Source organism: Ursus maritimus, unplaced genomic scaffold (genome assembly GCF_017311325.1).
Source record: "Ursus maritimus isolate PB19 unplaced genomic scaffold, ASM1731132v1 scaffold_20, whole genome shotgun sequence".
Taxonomy (NCBI): domain Eukaryota; kingdom Metazoa; phylum Chordata; class Mammalia; order Carnivora; family Ursidae; genus Ursus; species Ursus maritimus.
The window spans coordinates 22,844,681-22,867,434 of NW_024424453.1; the positions used below are offsets into that span (position 1 = coordinate 22,844,681).

The following is a 22,754-nucleotide window of genomic DNA, read 5'->3' on the forward strand; positions in this document are numbered from 1 at the left end:
GACTGACAGATAGACACTGGATCTCCCTTAAATATTAGTTTGAACAGGAGCAGGACTTTGCCAGAGTCCTCTCAACGAGAATGTCAGGAGTACTTGTGAATAGCCTCCTACTTCTAGTTAGATTATGGAGCCTAGCCCCTGCTGTGAGCGTTTATCTGGGACTCTCTTGTCCCTTCTTAACTGGCCAGCTCTTGTTCCTGCCCTCCTTCCTCCATACTCTGGCTCCTAGTCCCTCCTCCAGCCATCCCGAGAGGGTGTCCCCCTCAACACCTGCCTCTGACCACTGAGCACAAGACGAGCTCATGTGACCACACTCACAGGGGACCCAGCTACTGCCAAAGAACCCTGTGCAATTAGGCTTCCATAGAAAGGCCTGGGACACCAGGATTAAACATGGAACGTAATGCAGAAGAGGTGGACAGTAGAATTTTTCAGATGAGATGGGCCATCCTAACTTACCTAGTCTGAGTTGCCATGCAGCAAAATTACACATGGCCTTCCAAAGAGAGAAATCAAAACCATAACAACAAAAGGCCCAATAGCAGGCAATATACAAACGGCTTTAGGGACACCGAAAGCAAGTCTGGGGTGGGCAAAGAAAGAAGATAATTCATAAGAAGAAAGAAAATTCAGGGCAAAGACCCCAAACTCATGGGCGGCAGAGATGCTGGGAAGCTCCTCATTCTCGCTCCAGCACAGCAGCTCCACCAATAGAAAGGGGCCGCCGACTACCTCTCTGGCAGGACAGATGTTCACTTGTCTTCTCAGCAAGGCCAGCGCTTTGTGCTCCAGGCTCCGGGGACCCAAGGATTATATGGAACATCCTGCCCAGTGCTGAGATCTGCCTCCTGAGCTTCTTGGACATCACCAGGTAGGAGGGAGGAATAAAAAGTGTGAAAGGGAAACACTGAAGTGAATGCAGTGCTCATGGAGGGATGACCAAGAAAGAGACCCAAATATGCCCCCAACCCCTATCAATCACTGTCAAGGCTGGCAGCTGCCAAACTGGTGGAAGAAAGAGCACCAAGAACAGAGCCAATTCCATACTTTAATTTCAGAGTGATGCTATACCAGGTCTTTCTTTCTCCCGGTTTGCCTGGCAGACCCCTCCACCACCACCAGGACCAGGACCACAGGTGTGGTCCAAGAGGCCTTGCTGCTCCTGGGGGCTACAAATGTCGTGGCCACCATCCCAAAGGGGTACAAGCATCAACTTGACCAGGTCTTCTGGTTATTTACTGGTTGCTATGCCCTCGCACTGCATTTTTTTCCAGCTTTAAGGCAACTTCCGTATTGCCCTCCTGAGTTCTCAAATCACACCTTGCCTACAACTGGAAAGCCTTAGATGACAGTCACTGTAGTGAAGGAGATAATTCATCACAGGGATGGAGGCCTGAAGCCTGTGGGGATGGGCACTGAGGGCTCCGCCACAGGCTGTGGACGGGTGTGGGAGTCAGGCCAGTTCTTACTTTCCCATCTATTCTGAACCCCACCATCTGCTCAAAAATTGGGCGATCACAGTTCATATCAGCAAAAACATCTGACAGCACAATCTCAATCTGTCACTGGAAATAGAACACATCTGTTTTTTTACTATCTATGAACTAAGCCATAAATATGAAATCCTGACTCCTGTTTGTTTAAGAAAGGTATTTCAAACAAAGTTGCCCATGGCAATGTTATATTTTTTAAGTGGAAAAATACTGTAAACAACCTAAATATACAAAAATGATGGAATGGTTAAATAAACTATGATAGGACTATATGATATATAATTATGTCTTCTACTCTAAGTAATATTTTAACATATATTTTGGTCAGCTTGGAAAAGGTCTATGAAAAATGAAAACACAAAAATTCTGAACCACGTATACGATGATCCAAATTAATAAGAACTATGTATCTATATATGAATAGAAAAAGGTCTAGCAGGGTCTTAGGAAAGTGGGTAAATTTTGTTTTATTCTTTATTCCTTTTCATAATTTTCACATGTACTCTAGTGAATACACACTAGTCCATGTCTTTCTGGTCCTGTTTATTCTTGATTCTAATTCTTGAGGTCCAAGGCTGTAACCCAGATCGTGGATTCCAGAGAATCCACAGTTCTCTGCAAGGACTGCCACAGACTGACTTCTGGCTGAGGCCAGGTAAATGCTCAGAGACCAGGGTAGGACACCAGGGGGCACCATTCCTCTGGCCCACAAGAATGACCACCCCCCACACAAACCAGCTGGAACACAAAGTCCCATCTACTGTGAGGCTGACATAGATGCCTCCTCTGCTGCCAGGGTCAGAGCTCAGAGAGCCATGGGGCAGGACAGACTGAAGATGGTGGGTAGTCCTGCGGTGGCTGGGGGGGGATGAGGCCCAGAGGTGATTATTGCATGGTGTTCTACTTGGTACCCAATCATAGACCTCTTTCATTGTTTTTGCCACTGCCATGAACTACCTATTGATTTATTTACATTTTTCTTTAAATTGAGGTCTTAGGGGCACCTCAGTAGCTCAGTGGGTGAAGCGCTGACTCTTTGTTTTGGCTCAGGTCATGATCTCAGGGTCGTGAGACTGAGCCCCACATCAGGCTCCACGCTAGGCATGGAGTCTGCTTGTCCCTCTCCCTCCCTTTCTGCCCGTGCCCTGCCCCCTTCTTGCGCAGGCACATGCGCTCTCGCTCTCTCAAATAAATTAATAAATACATAAAATCTCAAAAAAATGGGGTTTTAAAAAATACAAATGAATTTATTTTAAAAAACCCTGAAAAGCCAACAATACTTGTTTCAAAAAAAGAAAAAGGAACTTAAATAAAATACAACAAAATGGTAATAAAATTCTACCTCAACAGTGTTGTCTATGGAATGCTTTGTCAAAAAGAGACATTAGCAAATGTTTGAGAGGTGTTGAGCCTCCCAAACTGCCTTTCTCCTTGACATAATCAGAGAGGCTGAAGAAGAACTTAAAAAGGAATGACCAAGCATGGGATTCAGCATTCTTTAACGTTATTTCCAGGTACCACGTAAATCTTCCACTGCCAATGAGATATGTATCCCACACTGGACAACTGGAGGGGAAAGAAGGCAGGACTTGGAGTCTGAGCATCTGAAATTGAGTGACAGGGCTGAGCCGTCCTCAGCCAGGTAACCTTGAATAGTTACTTAATTTTTTTAAGTCTCCATGTCCTCATTTGCAAAACGGAATCATGACAGCTGACCTTGTTACACAGAGTTGGTGTGATGCTTGGATACAATTTTGTGGGTGCCAAGGCTGGTGTGTGTGTGTTTGCGTGTGTTTATAATGAAAGGGCATATGTTTTGCAGTAATCTAAAAGTGTATCTTGCAACTAATTACTCCACAGGGACAGGGTATAGGTGCAATTTAAGGAAATGTATTGCCAACTAATATTTACAGAGTTCAGCACAATTCACGAACTATTTGCCTACATTATTTAACTCATTGTCCCCACACTGCCACGTGACCAGTCTGGGCAACATACCTTGATGCGTGATGGCATTAAGCCTTTAAAACAAACTCCAAACTCACTTTCCTCCTTTAACATCATCAACACAGATTATAATCACAGAACTGTAATCAGCCTAAAATGAATAAAACCCTGTGGCTTATTGATGATACTAAGAATTACACTTTTACTGTGATTACCCTTATTTTTACCATTGCTAGGATCATCAGCACTGTGACATACTAGACATTTACTGGTGGCCAGGACTGCTCTAGGCACTCAGCATTAATATCTTATTTAATCCACATATCAACCCAGATGTAGGTATTATGTTTACCCCCATTTTAAATATTAGCAAACTGCCCCTCAGAGGAGTTCAGTAACTTATCTGAGACCATACAGCTAGCAAATGACAGAGCCTGAATATAAAGCAATGTGTGTCTGGTCAAGCCTGTGGCTGTTCACACCCTCATTCTCTTCCCACCATAAAACACAGGGACTGCACAGCTCCCCGGGGAGGATCCCTGCCATCAGGGACCTTGGCGGCCTAAAGCACAAACAAGGACCCTGGGCAGGTCCAAAGATAAGGTGGGCGGATGCTGAGCAGAACAAGGAGGGCGAGTGGAGTTAACCAAAGAAAAGGGAGAATCTCTGCTGCAACCAGCTAATCAAACCAGGCCAAATCACGTACCAGGCAATTTTCCAGGCGGCCTTCAGAGAGTCACCCAGCCTGAGAAGCCAGCCAATTATGCCTGATCATTCTGTGCTGCCCTGTCCTCACAAAAGACAAGTCCAGACTGGCCCAATGTAGACAAATGAACAGTTCTATTATCACTGAAAGGCAATCTAATTCTTTTCAAATTTAAAAGTCTCCACAGTTTCCTAACAGGCCTCAGTGGGGCTCATGTAGAAATTAATAAGTTCACAGTGTGCCCAGCTTACTTTCATTATCATTTTTTGCCATGCAATGGACAGAATTTTCATTATTACTCAAGGATCTGATTCTCTACGAAGGTCATGTCCACGGGGCTCAGACACTAGGTTGAGAACTAAGTTGGGTCTAATGGACTTGACTGAGGTCTGAGGGAAGATTCACTGACTGAGAGTTGACACATCTAGTAATCAGGTGAGGCAGGGATCAAAAGGCAACATCACTGGGAAAAAGAATTCAGAGCAAGTGGTGAAAATCCCTGGGCTGCAGTCCCAGCCCCATGGTTGGCCTACCCTGGAATACTGAGCAAGCTGGTTGGCCTCTGCCTGAGTTGGTTATCTCCTCTACGAAATGGGCAGTGAAAAGGATATGGGAAAACAACAACAACAACAATAACAACTTGAATTTATTAAGCTTCTACTATATTTTGAATCATTATAACATGCATCGTATTCTTTAAACTTAATCAAAACAACAACACTGGAAAGCTTGTATTATTTTACAGATGAAGATGGTGAGGCTACTGTTATTGGCGACTCCACCACGTGGTCACTAATTCACACCATTAAAGTAAGCCATACAGAGGCTAGGGAATGAGACTAGCATGGTGAGAATGGGACTACAAACTCATACAACTATTCTGGAAAGCAATTTAACATGCTTCTGGAATTTTCTTTTTTATTTATTTTTTTTAAGTAGGCTCCACACCTAGCGTGGAGCCCAACACAGGGCTTGAACACACGACCCTGAGATGAAGACCTGAACTAGATGAAGAGTCAGACATTTAACCAACTGAGCCACCTACGTGCCCTGTTTCTGGAACATTAAAATGTTTGACCGATTAATTTCAATTCTGGAAATCCATTCAAATGATAGAATCAGAAATGTAGAAACATTATATTAAGAAAGAATTGTAACAGACAAATTGCCTATCACCTTATACCTGTCAGAATGGCTTTCATCAAAAAGAGAAGAAATAAGTGTTGGCAAAGATGCAGAGAAAAGGAACCCTTGTGCACCGGGGTGGGAATGCAAACTGGTACAGCTTCTATGGAAAACAGTATAGAGGTTCCTCAAAAAAGTTACAAATAGAACTACCATATGATCCAGCAATCCTACTTCTGGATATATATCCAAAGAAAATAAATTCATATATATATATTCTTACTTATTCTTATTTATATATATATTCTTACTTATATATGGAATCTATACGTGGAATCACTCATATCACATATATAATATCACTTATATGTGGATACTCTTAGATGTGAAATTGGCTTTAAAAAGCCCAACTCACAGAAACAGGGAGTAGAATGGTGGTTACCAGGGACTGGGGGTGGAGGCAATTGGGAGGTGTTGTGAAAGGGTAGAAACTTTCAGTGATAATATGGGTAAGTTTTGAGGATCTAACATATGGCATGGTGATTATAGTTAACAACATTGTATTACATACTTGAAAATTGCTAAGAGAGTGGATCTTAAATGTTCTCCCCACAAAAAAGAAATAGGGATTATCTGAGATGATGGAGGTGTTAGCTAACACTACGGTAGTAATCATTTTGCAATAGTTAGTTTATCTATTTATTCTACTTTCTAGGAGAAGTTTATCAAATCAATACATTGTACATCTTAAACTTACACAATGTTGTATGTCAATTATATCTCAATAAAGCTAGAAAAAAAGAGAATGGTAGGCTACAGAATATTCACTGAGAAAGACACTGTGTAGCTATTTAATCAGCTGCAGAGTAATATTTAATAAAATGGCATAGTTTCATTAGTTTAGTGGGAAAAATAAATTATTAGAATTGAATACAAGGTGTGATCACAATTTTTGAAAAAAAAAGTAGAAAAATGACTGGAAGGAAATACACTAAAATGTTAACAGAGGCTCTCTCTGGGGGTAAGAAAATATACTTTTTGTATTTTTTTGTTTCACTATATATTTCACATTTTCTACAATAAACACTTATTGTCATAATCAGGAAATATATAGTAAAAGCTATTCTATATCCCTGAATTTTGCATTTATATGCAAAATGTGAACACGACTTTTATTTAAATGAGTGCTATTTATGTAGGAAATTTTTCTTAAAATTTTTTTAAAAGGGGGGAATCACAAAAGAAATGAGACAGAGAAAAAGTGATATGGATGGAACTATCTCCCAGCAAGCTTACAGCTCACCTCACAGGCTAAATTGGAAATAAAGACCAGTGGGAAAGGGGTGGAAAAACTGACACACAATACAAGAACAGTTGATAAGGTGGGGGGGGACTAAATGCTGCAGTTGACTTCCAGAACTGATGGAGCTGGCAGATAGGAATTTTTCAATTTTATGAGAATGATAGGGATCTGAAATAAATCTTCAGTATTTTCTTTTTAAGATAAATGTTTTAAAATAAACGTCTGCAGCATGGATGGATGGCTAGTGCCTATGTCCTGTCTTAGAGCTGATCATAAATAACACTGAGAAAAATAGCTTTGACCATTCCAAAAAGCACCTTTATTTTTTACTCTTAAGAGTTTGGAAGATTATATTTTGATGCATTAAGCTAGATATTTTTTTTTATGCAGCTGCAAATATCAAGAGGAGCATAGAAATTTTCTTCAGATGGAAATAACTACACAGGGCTTGGCTTAGAAGCAAATCTTCATTTCCAGATGTGTCTGAAAACCAGTGGGCACATCCAATGGTCAGAATACAAATTCAAGTTTAAAGGCATTTGATGGATTTATGATTTATAAAACCGTTTGTTGAATCTTCAGGTGAAAATATTAATTGTTCTGTAGCCCCATAACCAAAGAAAATAAGTAAACTTTGTTAAGTCTATACTTCCAAATATCAGATTGCTTAAATTGCCCTACCCATTTTGGTCTGTACATTAAGGAGCTTATAACTTCACCGTAGGGACAGATTATCCAACAACTTCAGTTTCCTAGTTTACTACTGGAGGAGAACAGGGCTATGCTGAAGAATCAAACACATCCTTCATCTTTAAATTGTTAGCTTCACTATACTGAAGTGACTTAATGACACACATTTACTTCCTGTTTAATATGTCATTGGTTTTTTCTGTTATGTTTTAAAGAGAAGTCACACACTTGAAAAGAAAGGTGAACAAGAGGACCTGCTTGGTGGAAGGACTTCTGCACACAGGCTGTAGAGAAGGGGCTGAGGGAAGCCAGGAGCACACGCTCAGTCTAAAGAGGGAAGTCATGACTCAGCCCTGTATTTCCGATCTGGTTCATCAAGATAAACCGGAATCCTGCCTTTTTATCCTAAATCTCCCACTTTTTAAATACTGTCTCTATTTTGTTATGCACACAGTGCATGCCAAACCAAACATTTCCATGACCCAAACAGTTTCGCTAGAGTTTGTTTTAAAATCTCACTTCTAGGGGGTTAAGAATTGCTGATTAGGGGCGCCTGGGTGGCACAGCGGTTAAGCATCTGCCTTCGGCTCAGGGCGTGATCCCGGCGTTATGGGATCGAGCCCCACATCAGGCTCCTCCGCTATGAGCCTGCTTCTTCCTCTCCCACTCCCCCTGCTTGTGTTCCCTCTCTCGCTGGCTGTCTCTATCTCTGTCGAAATCTTTAAAAAAAAAAAAAAAAAAAGAATTGCTGATTAACCCTAGTATCACCTAATTACGTGCAAAAAGGAGATGCACTGGAATATTCCCAGGCTGGCAAAGAAGGTCTGGGGAAGACAACTCACCTTTTGCGGAAAAGACAGCATGGGATTCACACTTCAGAGGGAAATCTGGTTGAGCGGGGACCTCTGAGGATGACCGCAAGATGTAGGGAAATATCCTAATTCTAAACACTATGGAAGTCACAGTTACGTGCCTTTGGTGGTTATCATTCTACATAAAATAAAGATAAAGCCTTCTTCTGAGAGTCAAGATACCTTCCCCATGCTCCGCAAGAACGCTTATGGGTTTATCTTCACATAACGCTGAATTTCCTCATTTAGCCCACCCCCCTCACGCCTTACTTTACAATGCTCTGTAATGAAAAAAGGGCCTTCATAGAGCTTATCTCTTAGAAGTGTGAAAGAGTCAATTTTTTCTGCCCAGGTAGCTCATAATGTAGCAGACAAACTGTCAGAAAAAATAGACTTCATCATGGTGAAAACCTCAGCCTGGCACCCATCGATCATAAAGCAATCTTCTAGAAATCTTGAAAACCTTCATTAAATTTCCTGTCTTTCTCCTGACAGTTATAAAATGTTAACAATCTTACTCATGATGCAGGCATCTTCAGAAATTCTTCGTCCATTCCCTCCTCCCCGTACCATCAGCCATCCCCTTCTCTTTGCCAAAATCTGCGGACACATGAGATATAACCACCCTTCCTCAGACCTGGCCCTCGCAGGAAGTTAGAGAAGGAAGTAGTCATAATCTCAGTGATAATGAGAAGACACTCTAGCCACAAGCTGCAGAGGACAAAATGGCACTGTGTTCTGATTCCTCCACCAAAAGCCACACCCACTGTGAAGCTCAAGGGCACAGCCCTGTCCTATCCTTAGCAAATATTCCTGGTCCTTTATTTTTTCCCCCCTGTTCTCTTGCCAATCTACCAAGCTATAAGTCTTCACCTGTCCATGATATATGTGTAGTTGGGACAGTGGGTCACATACTTAATCTGCCCCTAGGTCATCTTTCTAGAGGGAAAATTATTCCCCTATGGACCTTACTAGCCCAGCTTTTCCAACTCCAGACACCGCTTCAGCAATATACCATCTCTCAGAAGAAGAAATAAAGGTCTTGTACTGGAGGCAGTACCGAGGGAAAAAAAAACCCATAAATCAGAAATCAGAACCACACCAGATATCAGAACCACACCAGCGGTCACAAGAGCCATTCAGCTTTGAAATCACAGGCTGATCTATGAGATGCACAAGGGATGACAACAGCTATATACGGCCAGAGTCTGAGCTCTGTGGAGGCTTCCCAGCATGCCTCCAAAGTGAGCCAAGCCCAACCATACTAAGCCATCATCTCACCTGCAAAAGGAACTGGTGCGTCTTTATCCAGAGCTACGAGTGGTGGGTCCAAGATGACCGTGTCATTGTTCTCAGTTATGACTCCGTGATATGAAGTCTCGATCCATGGTTTGTGCTTGTTGACTAGAACACAATGGAAAAACGAAACAAAGATTGACTTTCAAGATCACCACTTGAATAGCTAATCCATAATATAATTAATATTGCACATTTGTCCAGTCATAGGCTCTCATCCAACAACCACATGAGAGACAGAGCATTAGTTAGTCCCATTTTATACCTCAGTAAACTTCAGAGAAGTGAGATTCAGAGAGAAGTGCAACAATTCATGTGAGGATCAAAGAAAGGGCAGCACTGAGACTCAAACACATTTTTGGGCTCTAAGATCATGGATCTTTAACCTTACCAAAATCCCATTATTTCTATTTCTGGATGCCCAGTGTAGATAGCTATTGTTAAAAACTGACTAAAAGCTTTAATTCTTAAATGCTACTATTAATAGATGTTTCGGGGTTAAAATCCCTTATCAATCAACAAACTAGCAGATAATGGATGTGTGCTTGAATTTCTGACCTCAACCTAATCTGATCCATCATTACAAATTGTTACTGCTTTGTTTTTCAGTAATTTGACCAGGTAAATGATATATTATCTAATGGAAAATTAACACACTTAAAATCCATATCAAATAAATGTTACCGGTTGAACTATGACCCTGAAAAAAAGATAGGCTGGGGTCCTAACCTCCAGTACCTTGAATGTGACCTTATTTGGAGAGAGGGTCTTTATAGGGGTAATCAAGTAAAAATGAGGTCATTTGGGCAGGCCTTAATCCAAAATGACTGGTGTCCTTATAAAAAGGGGGAAATTTGGACAAAGAGACAGACATGCACACATGTGAAAGCCATGTGTTCTGTTGCCACCAGCCAAGGAACTACCAAAAGCCAGGAGAGATGCCTGGGACAGATTTTTCTCCTGTACCTTCAGATCAAGCATGGTCCTGTCAACAACTTGGATTTCAGACTTGTGGCCTCTAGAACTGTGAGACAATAAATTTCTGTTGTTCCAAGCCACACAGTTAGTAGTACTTTGTTAAGGCAGTCCTAGCAAACAAATACAAGATACTTATGGTCAACAGGCACTCATAAAGGGTAGAGAATTTAAATAAAACTTGTGCTAGGACTGGTGTAGTATTCCTATGTGAATATCCCAGTTGGCCAATTCCAGATTCGTTTAGGCCCAGCCATCCCCTCTCTGGAAGGCTGCAGTGGCCTCCTGCAGTCAGGAGGGTGGTCTTCCAGTAAGAAGTCCTATCCCACTCCAATTCATCCTCTACACATGCATTAAAAATAATCTCCTCAAACATTAATCGGATTACTCAACTGTGGTCTCCTTGGTTAGTCCTTTTATTCCCCCGTATACACTCACACAAATCTGAGCGCAGAATAGGTGCTTTAGAAACGTACTGCATGGTGCACTGGGTGTTATACGCAAGTAATGAATCATGGAACTTTACGTCAAAAACTAGGGATGTACTGTATGGTGACTAACATAATATAATAAAAAATATTATTAAAAAAAAAGAAACAAAATAATAGGTTAGAGGGAGTCCTAGAATAATCAAAGGCATCCTGATGCCAATTCTCACACCCTGCTTCACAGTTTGAAAGAAGTTGTCACGTACATAATGCTCCCCACAGCAACCTAAGAGGTAGGTGTGATCATTTTGAAAATGATGAAGAAACCACTTTCACAAGGTGTAACTTTCCCAAGATGGCCACAGGGTTAAAAACTAATAATTGGGAAGACCAAAACTCTCTCCTACTGGGTGGTATCCAAAAAGCACACACATGTGCACACACATTCATATTATAATATAGAGTCATGCACATTATAATATATAACACACATTATAATATATATGCATATTATAATGTATAATTTTCAGTAGCACTGCAAAGCAAGAGCTTATAAAATTGAGGACAGCTCTGCTGCAGTGGCTCCTGACCCCTTTCCACAACAACATGCTTCAAAAGGTTGGTTAAGGGTTGCTCTAGGATTGGTGGTAGCCTCAAGCTGACCACCATTTTGCTACTTTTCAGCCATTCCACAGCAATCATGAACTAATCAAGAGGCAGTTTAGTGTGGTAGGGACATATGCCTTGTTTCTTCCCAGGTCTTGGCTCCTGAGATCCATTTCTGCAGATTGGATCATGCCCAGGGCAGAGAGTGGCTCTGCCCACTGCAAATCTGAATGGGACAGCAGGCTCCTCCATGCTCACATGCTGGCATTCAAACCGCTGCTCCATTATGGACCCTGGAAGAATTACAGCCACCCTGGGCTGTCCCCACACGCCTTTGCTCTTTTATTAGCCATCAACACAAATGCAATGTAAATAATTTGCAGCTGTTGGGAGAAACAATTAATCTTTTTTCCCCTTTAATTAAACCTAGGGGCCTATTCATTAGAAATGTGTATACAGGATATGCCACAAGCTCATCCAGGGTTTCAGATTTGCTTTAGCACTTGACTCGATAGCAGACAACCAAATCTAGAGTCACAGCTGCTGGGTTCCAGGCCTGGCTTAGGCACTTCAGGGCTGGTTTTATGTGAGTCACTTGGCCACTCAGTGTGTCAATTCCCTCAACTGTAAAATGGGGAAAATGATACCATTCACAGAGTTGTCATGTCATTCAGATGCCCTGGGCTGGACACACAGCCCTTGACCTTTCATTACTCAGACTCAGCACCCTGCTCTCTGGGTAGTGACAGCGTCAGCAGAGAAGTGACACAGACCTTAGAGTTGAGGTTCTCCCTCATGAGTGAGGATGGGTTTACTTCCTTCTATTGATAGGTCTTCTACCCTTTTCTCCTTTTAGTTGAGTACCTACATATTAGGCATTTTATGTACATTCATTAATCCTCACTACCACACCATTAGATAAGATTTTATATCTCATTTTGCAGGTAAGGAACTAAAGTTCAGAGGGGTTTAAATGTTCCCTTTTTGTAAAATAAGAGTGCTAACATCCCTAGAATTTCCTCATTTTTCTCCCACCTTCTAACTTACATCAGATCTTTCTTAACTTTTTCTTTGTTAAAGTTGATAAACATTTGCATTTTGATGTGTAAGCAAAATTAAATCTTTTTTGTTTTGTCTATAGATCAAATCCTCAGGGTTCAAACCAATAACTTAAATTTACATTATTTTGACTATGAGACCTTTGTTCGTGGCTGAGCCATGTATTATGCAAGAATTGCTTTTCCTTCTTAATGATTCAACTGTCATTCCACAGGTGACACTCTTTTTTTTTTTTTAAGATTTTGTTTATTTATTTGACAGAGAGAGACACAGCGAGACTCCCAGCGGAGCAGGGAGCCCAATGCAGGGCTCGATCCCAGCACCCTGGGATCATGAACTGAGCGGAAGGCAGACGCTTAACGACCGAGACACCCAGGCGCCCCCACAGGTGACATTTTTTATACCTAGACCGACTAGACTCTTGATTCTTTCACACCATCAAATAACTGAAATATTTGAGACCATCTTCCTTTGTATATTCTTTGTTTTCTGAACATAATGATTTTCTTTTTTCTTTCTATTGAGTTATGAAACACAGGACCTTTCCCCACATCCCAACCATATTACAGCTTTTTAATCATTCCATCTATTACTCATTCCTCATTTGTAAAATGGAGATTCTTAACTTCATAGGAATGTTGTAAAAATTGCATGAGTTCATTTAGGCAAATCTAATACCCTTGATATGAACAGGCATTCAAATACCCTTAAGCTCCCCTCAGCCCATCTCGTGCTTCTGAGTGGCTGAAGTGTGGCCTTACACTCTCAGCTGCATTCATTCAACAAGTATTTATGGGGCACCTAAAATATGCAAAAACAGCTTAAGCACTGAGCATAAAACGGGGGGGGGGGAGTCCCTGAAAGAAACATTTAAAAAAATTCAGCATCCATTCATAATCAAAATGATCAATGAACGAGGACTAGAAGAGAACTTTCTCAATCTGATAAAGAACTTTTTTAGAAACCTACAGCTAACATCATGCTTAGTGGTTAAGGAGTGAATGCACTCCCCCAAGAACAGGAAGAATATACAAGGATGCTCGCTTTTACCTTGTACTGTACTATTCATATTGTACTGGAGGTTCTAAACCATTCAATAAGGCAAGAAAAAAAATAAGACTATAAATTAAAAAGTAAAATTGTCTTTATTTGCAGAGAACATGATCCTCAATGAAGCAAATTCTATGGGATCTACTAAAATGCTACTAGAACTAATAAGTGAGTTTAGGAAGACCACAGTACATAAAATCAGTATATAAAAAAATCAATCATATTTTTATGGACTAGCAGTAAACTATTGGAAATTTAAATAAAAAATGTTAATATGATATCAATGACCATGAAATATTTAGGAATAACTTTCACAAAATACACGTGGTATCTATACACCAAAGCCTCTAATAAGATATTGCTGAAAGAATTTAAAGAGGACCTGGAGCAGTCTTAATGGAGAGATAGACAGTGTTTATGATTTGGTAAAGCTAAGAGAGCTAAATGTAAATTTTTCCCTAATTAATCAATGCAACCCATTGATCAATTAATAATAATCAAAATAATAATATGATTTTTTTTCAGTTTTTTTTTTATTATGTTCAGTTAGCCAGCATATAGTACATTGTAAATTTCTGTTGTAGTGTTCGGCAATTCATTAGTCGCATATAAGCTAATTCTAAAATTTATATGAAAATGAAAAAATCTCGGGGCGCCTGGGTGGCTCAGTCATTAAGCGTCTGTCTTCTGCTCAGTTCATGATCCCAGGGTCCTGGGATCAAGACCCGCATCAGGCTCCCTGCTAAGTGGGAAACCTGCTTCTCCCTCTCCCACTCCCCCTGCTGGTGGTCCCTCTCTCGCTATGTCTCTCTCTGTCCAATAAATAAATGAAATCTTTAAAAAAAAAAAAAGAAAGAAAGAAAGAAAATGAAAAAATCTGATATAGCCAAAACAATTCTGAAAAAAAGGGGCAAAATTAGAAAACTCACACTACTTGATTTTAAACTTATTATAAAACTACCCTAATTAAGTAGTAAGGTATTAACATAGGACAGACATACAGATCAACAGAAAAATAGAGTGCAGAAAAAGACACACATACATGTGGTCAATTAATTTCTGACAAACTTTCCAAGAAAATCCAATGGAGGGGAAGGATAGTTTTTCATTTATGCTGAGAAAAATTGGATATCCATATTTAAAAAAAAGAATTTCAATTATACTGCAGATTACACACAAAAATTATCTCTAAATAGATCATGGTAGGACTTTAAAATTGTGAGATCTTTAAAAGAAAGCATAAAAGAAAAGCTCAGTGCCCTTGGGTTAGGCAAAGGTTTATTAGAAGGGACAAAAAGAGCACTAAATAAAAGATAAAACCAAAACATCAATTTTTATAAAAATATAAATTTCTATTCTTTGAAATACACTCTTTAGAAAACATTTTTTTTTAAAGCCACAGACTGGGAGATAATATTTGCAAGACCTACCTCATAAAGGACTTATATCCAGAAACATATAAAGAATTCTTGCAACTCAATAATGAGAAAAATAATCTGTAAAAATAAAGGGGGGGGGCAGCAAAAATTTGAACAGACCTGTCACCAGAGGAAATCAGAACATGAAATGATGCTCAACATTAGTAGTTATCAGGGATATGTAAGTTAAAGCCACAACTGGATGTCACCACACCACCACTAGAATGGTTAAAATAAGACTGACAATACCAAGTTCTAATGAAGATGTGAAGCAATTGAAACTCTCATACACTGCTGGTATGAATGTAAAATAATACAGTCACTTTGGAAAATAGTTCAGCAATTTCTTATAAAATGACTCAGCAATTCCATTCCTGGGAACTGCCCAAGACAAATGAAAACATAAATTACCCAAAAAGACTTGTATGTAAATGTTCATAGAATCTTTATTCAGAATAGTACCAAACTGGAAAATAAAATGGCCATCAACTGGTGAATGGATAAACAAATAGCCGTGTATTTATATAATGGACATCTACTCAGCAGTAAAAAGAAATCAACTACTGATCCATACAACAAAATGGCTGAATATCCAAAGCATTTCTCTGGTGAAATGAAGTGAAGTCAGACACAAAAGACTACATGCTATTTGATGCCACTCATATGACATTCTAGAAAATGCCAAAGTATAAGGACAGATTATGGATCAGTAGTTGCCAGGGTCTGAGGGGTGGGGTAGGGTTTGCTTGTAAAGGGACATAAGGGAACTTTTGGATGATGGAAATTGTCTGTATCTTGATTGTGGTGGTGGTTACATTTGTGTGTGCCTTTGGCAAAATTTAGCATCTGCACATTTTAAAAGGTAGAATTTTACTATATATAAATTATACATATAATTTATAATGTAGTAAGAACAAAGGTCTTATCCTCAAGGGAACCTCAGACTGGAGACGGATCCATGATAACCACTATGGCAAGAGATAGATAAGCAGATAAAAAGCAGAGTGCTATGGAAAAAGAAAGGAGAAGCACTAATCAGGCATGGTAATCCAGAATTACTTCTTGAAGACAGTAGATTTGAAGTCAAGAGTACTAAGAATTAAGCAGGGATAAAGGATGCCGGGGTCCCAGGCAGAGAAACGTGCATGGGAAAAGACCATTAGTAAAAGCACCTGGTGCACCATAGGGGAAATGTGAATAGTTTTGGCTGAGAATGAAGTTTGAGGGGCAAGTCCAGCCAAAAGGATGGACTGATAGATAGTATCTACATCACCCAGGGCTTAATGGAATGTATAGATTCATCCAGGAGCCACCTCCAAACGCTGGCTTTATGGGGCACCAGAAAACCAACTCCTTTCCAGAAAGAAGCAGTAGGTGTTGATGCTTGTGCTTTGGCTGTTGTTATGCAATCTGTTTCCTCCCCTGACAACTGTTCTGCCTTTTTGTTCCAATAGACTGAGGCCAATCAGCCCATGCTTTGTTCCATTTGGATGTAACTTCAGAAGAACTGACTTTCTATCAGTTCTTCACAAGATAACCTCTGTTTGTTACACAACTCTTCGTGAGGCTGAACTCTGTCATATCATGACCCCTTAGGACTGCTTCTTGCCTCTGTCTTGTGTCCTTCCCATGCTGTTTCAGCATGTGGAGAAATGCCTGCATCTTTGCACTCATACAGAGGAAACACCAGTGTGATATTTCTGCTCCATTTACAGAGAAATTAGGTCTTGCCACCCAATGCGTCTTTAACTAGAGTGCAGATGCATTCTTGGGAGCACTCCTTGCCTTCTCTCTCTGCCTCCACCTCTGAAAAAGTGCTTTAACACTCAATCCAAGCAGCGGGGCCAAGCAGCTGATGATTTACCCTTTCAATCTTTTTACTCTCATCCTAAAGTTGACTCTCAGAACTCCAATACTTCCTTCTGAGTACAAGTGAACTGTTAGTAAACAAAACAAAACAAAACAAAAACACATACTGTACTGATTACAAAATGCTCTAGAGAGGATAACTTACACCCAGTAAATAGGTCATTCTTGTGATCAGGCTGGTCTTTCGCCTGTGATGCCCAACTTCTGCCTTCTGACCTGATGCCCTGGCAGGGGTGCTTAGACCCGGGTGGCTCTCTAACCCCAGGGGAAATCAATGGGTGGAGTAAGCTGGGCAAGTTGGTTGTATCTTTCAACTTTCATTTAGGAGGCAGGCCCAGAACCTATAATTCATTTGGTCATAGATACTCTTTTTTAAAGAAGATTTTATTTATTTATTCATTCATTTATTTGAGAGAGAGAGAGAGCTTGAGCAGGGGGAGGAGCAGAGGGGGAGGGAGAGGAAAAGGAAGAGAATCCCAAGCAGACTCTGTGCTGAGTGCAGAGCCTGACGTGGGGCTTGGTCTCATGACACTGAGATCATGACCTGAGCTGAACCAAGAATCAGACCAACGACTGAGCCACCCAGGTACCCCTGGTGATGGATACTTGAGATAAAAGTCCATAAGGTGTTGGGGTGGCATTCATGCAACGATCACTCAAAGTTTAGGGGAAGCTGAGAAGCCATTAAAATCAGAGAGAGCTAATCTGCCAGGAGATAGGATTTGGGAGCCAATAAGCAGAGAGAAGAGAAACACCCCAAGCAGCTGCAGGAGTCTGGCCACCCACACTTGTTTTCCAGTCGAGGTCCTGCTCAGCCTTCATGGACTCATCAGCCTGTTGTGGGGTATCTGAAGTTGTCAAGTGAAGTTTTTCATTCATTCTGCCCAGGCACCAAAATTTTTTTCTATTTGTACTACTTTGAGCAGGGTATCTGTTCTTGCAATACAATGATTCCTAACTACAATAATTGTAATAGCATTTTTAAAAGTATTTTTATTCCCTGCTCCAGAGTGAGGGTAGAATAGGATCACTGTCCAGGCAAGAGGTCAGCCTGCCTACAGGCAAATCTGATCTTGCACTTTCCTGCTTAGGATCCATCAGCAGTAATCCTGCCTTCAGCTCCAAGATCAAATGAAGCCCCGCAAAGGAACCAGCTCCCTGATTACCCACACCTTTGCCCTCGTTGTGCCATTTACTCCTCTCCTCTCCTTCCTCCTGACTCCTGCTTGTACATCCTTCCAGATTCGGCTCCAGCCCCACCTCCTCCAGTTGTCCTTCTCTCCACCTTATATCACCCTGTACCATCTGCTCTCATGCTAAGGTCCACTGCACTGCCATTAGCTGTTTCCCTGCCCCTCTTTCCCGTTCAGGTATGAGCCCTCTGCAGGACGAGGCAGCATCCTGGTCACAATGATATCCACAGGACCCTAACACAGTGCCCAGTACATTGGTAAATGAGGTGAGCACACTGCTGCCTCCTGGCACCTCCAGTGCCTGAAGCAATTAGTGGCACTTTGATTCCAGTGAGCAGGTAATTCCTATATCACCCAAATAGAAAGAGGGCGTGCCTCCCAAATCATAAGGTGACATTCACCATCACTTAATTAGAGGCAATGTATCTTTCCTGCTAGAGGTACCAATTAGAGAGTTTTAAATACAAATCCCGTGTGTGTGACTCATACATGCAAATATTCACAGAAGATGAGGGTTACATTTCACTGTCTTAATTGGGTTGAAAAAGCATTTGAGGAAAAGATGACTGAGTTGTTAATCCTTAACTGCTTGATAGGTGCTTGCAGTGAGGATAGCATGTTGCTTTCCTTCCCTTCCTATCTCCTTTCCTTCTATCCATTTACCCATCCATTTATTCACCATTCCTATTTTTTCTTCCCCTCCATCTGTCATTTTCCACCCATAAATAATTGTTTAGAGTGTGGGTTCTCTCAAAGTCCTTACCCCATCCTGGGGATGAGCCACATGCCCTTATCTTATTGGGTACTAACATGTGGGCCAGGAACAAGGCTACAAATACCCACTGAAGATTGTATAATCTTACAAAAGTGAGTTTCAATTGTCTCCACATAAGCCATCCGGACAAAGCCAACTGCCCAAAGCTAAGACAAAGCCTGAGATTGGGTGCAACGGGTACTGGGTTTCTTGTCATAGTTCTGCTACCATGCAACCAACAGGGTATCTTAGGCAAGTCTTTCAATCTTCCCAGACCTCTGCTCCCTCTCCTTTATAAAATGGAGGTAACGCTAATTCTGCAAGGTCAGTGGGAGAATGATAAAATGAGAGCCTGGGTCAGAGCTGACTCGGTGACTAGCATGTTGTATGTCCACAGGAAAGCACCTTCGATTCTGAAGCTCAGCACCCACAGGCTGGGGTGAGGACCCACATGGGACCCAGTGTGCCCCAGGTAGACAACACTCAAGTTACCCGATAAACCTACTGGTGGGCTGACAACCTAGCAGAACTCCCAGGGGATGGGAAAATTGGATTAAGTCTGTAAAGAAGATTGGGAGCCATTCGAGAGGATCATTTGGAATAGGAAGAAGTGGGGTGGGGATTCTGATGGTTTAATGTCCCCATTCAGTTGCTAGAGCCAACTCATTTTTCCACACAAAATGTCTTACCTACTGAACAAAATGACTGTTTCATGTATAATTCCCCAATATTGTTATTCCCTCAATACCTTATACTTCACTGCCTTTTAAACATCTTTAACCCCTAAAACCAGCCCTCAACTTACTTGGGAGTTTATACTACTAAATGCAATTGTCTAAAACTCTTTCTGTAATCACTATTGTTCAATGTAACTAATCAGGAACTGCTACTCCTAAGGGATCTCTATGTGTCAGGCTCTATGGCTGTGATCTTACTAAATCCTTACAACCATTCCCATGAGAGGACAGCATGGGCTCCATTTCATGGATGAGGCTATGGAGGTTTGGGGTGCTTAATCAGTCAAGGTCATGGCCCTCATGGAGAAACTGAGAGTCCCACCCCAACTGGTTATTCTTCCCTCTGACCAGAGATCAATGCAACAGCACATGTTTGTTTCCATCTCCTGTGGGTCCAGTCTTGGATCAAGTGCTCTGAGGGAGTGCAAGAAAACATGTTGCCAAGACTGAAATCTATGGGAGAAGAGTCAGGGTTCTCCAGAGAAACAGAACTAAGAGGAGATAGAAAGAGACAGAGATATATATATAGACATACCCATACCCATACATACATACATATGTGTATGCGTGTGTGTGTGTGTGTGTGTGTGTGTGTGTGTGCATAAATAAAAGGACTGGCTCACACAAAATGGGGGCTGGCAAATCTGAAATCTATGGGGCAGGCCTACAGTCTACAAGCTTAGGCAGGGGTTGATGCTGCAGTCTTGAAAATTTCTTCTTTTTTGGGAAAACTCAGCTTTTGCTCTTAAAGCCTCTCAACTGATTATATGAGGTCCACCCACGTTATTCAGGGTAATCTCCTTTACTTAAAGCCAACTGATTGTAGATGTTAGCCACATCTCCAAAATACCTTCACAGAAACACCCAAATTAAGTATTTCATTGAATAACTAGGTACTATAACCTAGCCAAATAGACACATAAAACTAGCCATCATGCTCGCTGAAGAATCTTTTAAAATGTTGTATTCAAAAATGAATAAAAGGATTTGATGTGACAATGTGAATTCCTTTTAACCTCAGAAACACCGTATTTTTGTTTCTCTACTGGCAAGCTAATAAATAAAACCTTTGTGGCCTATGATATCAACTTTGTTCCAGAGGCTAGGAAATGTGTGATACATTTTTATTGCAAATTCCATTTCATGCCTTAGATCCCAAGATGTTCAGAACAACAAATGGCAATTATCTGGTTTATAGTATATTCACTGCAAAATGCTCATCTGCTTCTCACTGCTTCAGAAAGAAAGCACTGGCAGGCCAATTTCACTTCTTATTTATGTGGACTATGTGGCTCTTCTCTGGGAAGTTGTAGAATATCAGAGGTAGAGGATAGGCACAAAAAAGCCTCTCCTCCACCACCACCAAATACATAATCCTAATAAAACTATAAGCCAAATACCCTACGTCGTCCTCATGATCAGCCCCAACCATCAGGGGTTTCAGACAAGGTGGTTCCCTTTGCAATTAAATGTCTACAGTATCATCAGCTCAGGCACCACGGACTCAGGCAGCATTCTCTGAACCTCCCCTTTTCCTCCACCCCTGAAAACACACCCAGACTGTATTAGGTCTCTCTCCTTGCGCTCCCATAGCCACCTCCCTATCCTCGGTACACTAAGGTCCATAATGGGCTATAAGTATCCTTTGTGTCTTTCCTCTAGCAGATGGTGGGGAAAGATGCCGGGTCTTCCATGTCTATATCTCTAACCCTAGCATATACAGCAGTTCCCAAAAGCATGGCCCAGGAACTCTTAGTGGTCCCTGAGACCCTTGAGGGTTCACAATGTCAAAACTATGTTCTAGAAGTACTGAGATACTAGTTGCTTCCTTTGTTCTCATTCTCTCTGAAGAGTTTTCCAGAGGCTATAGAACATGAGACCACAGGTTTAGTGCAGAAGCAGATAAGAGAATTTAGCTGTCTTCTATTAAAGCCAGACATTTGCAAAAATGTAAAAAAAATGGCACTCTCTTCACTATTTTTTGACTTTGGATAATATAGTTATTTTTAATAAAAATATTTTTGTCAACATGACATGGGTTATTATTTTAACTGAATTAATAAATGTATATTTTAAATTTTTATCCGCTTTAATTAGTAATGCAATACACGGCAATAGGAATAACCCACAAAAACATAAATTTGGGGGGGGGGGATTTCGGTAATATGAGTGTTAAAGTGTTCTTTAGACCAAACAAGTTTGCTCTATGACCTGGCAAGGGATTTATAACACATTATTTACTCCTTATGTAGGAAAAAAGAGAAGAGATGTGAGTGGAGAAGACAGAGGAGACAGAGAACAAGGAGACAGAGGGGAGGGAGGGAAAGAAAAGATATCTAAAGTTGTCAAGGCGAGATTCACATAATCAATTCTCAGATTCAACTCAGTTGGAGGAAAGTTGATCAATGTAGTGACGAGATGAGTCCTTTCTCTGGTCTGGATGTGAAAGAAAAGCAACTGGTTGACTGAACAGCTTGCACACCGATTGTTGCTATACTGGGTGGGTAACAGAGCTTCTGATTCTTTGGAAAAAGCAAGAGGAGCATCTTCTCTTGCTGTATGAACTTAAGCGCATGCTGTCAAGAGAATAATTGTCTGAAATCACAGTCTTTACATCTCTTACAACCTGGTTGGAGAAACCGCCATAAAAAGAAACAAACTTCATAAATCATTCCGGCAAAAGGCATCAAAGGTTAAAAGCATCGTGATGAATTTCTGAAATAAATCTGTACTCTGAATTTTCAGAGTGTTTGGGAGGCAACCAGTGTGTCTCAAAAGAGAAATCATGATCTTAGCAATTTTAAAGGGTAACTCCACTGTTAAAGGTGTCAATTTCTCCCAGCTGTAAATAGAACAGGTATTTGCCAGCTAGAAGAGTCTCTCAATGCTTAAGGCATCCTTCCCAAAAGAGATACGTGAGATCCCTAATCTTACCAGTAGTAAGTGCGGGGCATGGCACATGGCGGGTACTCAACAAATGTGTGTTAAAAGATCAAGGAATGAATACGCTTTTACTGCTTGTGTCAATGATCCGTGTGAAGACCCACGTACAATGTTTCTACCCCACCTATAAATTCTCTTAACCAAGATTTCTGGTTTGGACCTATTTACTTCTGAATAACTTTTGATCCCTCAAGAGAATGTTGGTTTCCAACATAACCAACACCACTTCTGGGGATAACTGAACAAGGAAGAAAAAAGGAAAAGAAAAACAAAGAGAATGGACAGGGTCCATTAACAAAATCAACAGAAGG

At 40.9% G+C, this 22,754-nt stretch overlaps 1 protein-coding gene across 1 annotated transcript in view; it reads right to left on the reverse strand.

Annotated features, from left to right (window-relative positions):
- Positions 1-10,392, reverse strand: part of CLSTN2 (calsyntenin 2) — a 377,967-nt gene extending 367,575 nt beyond the window's left edge. Inside the window, exons 1-2 of the mRNA XM_008711208.1 lie at positions 10,335-10,392; positions 9,397-9,519 (exon numbers count right to left, since the gene is read on the reverse strand). Of these exons, the coding sequence (XP_008709430.1) occupies positions 9,397-9,519; positions 10,335-10,392 (181 nt within the window). The remainder of the gene's footprint in view (positions 1-9,396; positions 9,520-10,334) is intronic.
- Between the last annotated feature and the right edge of the window lie 12,362 nt (positions 10,393-22,754).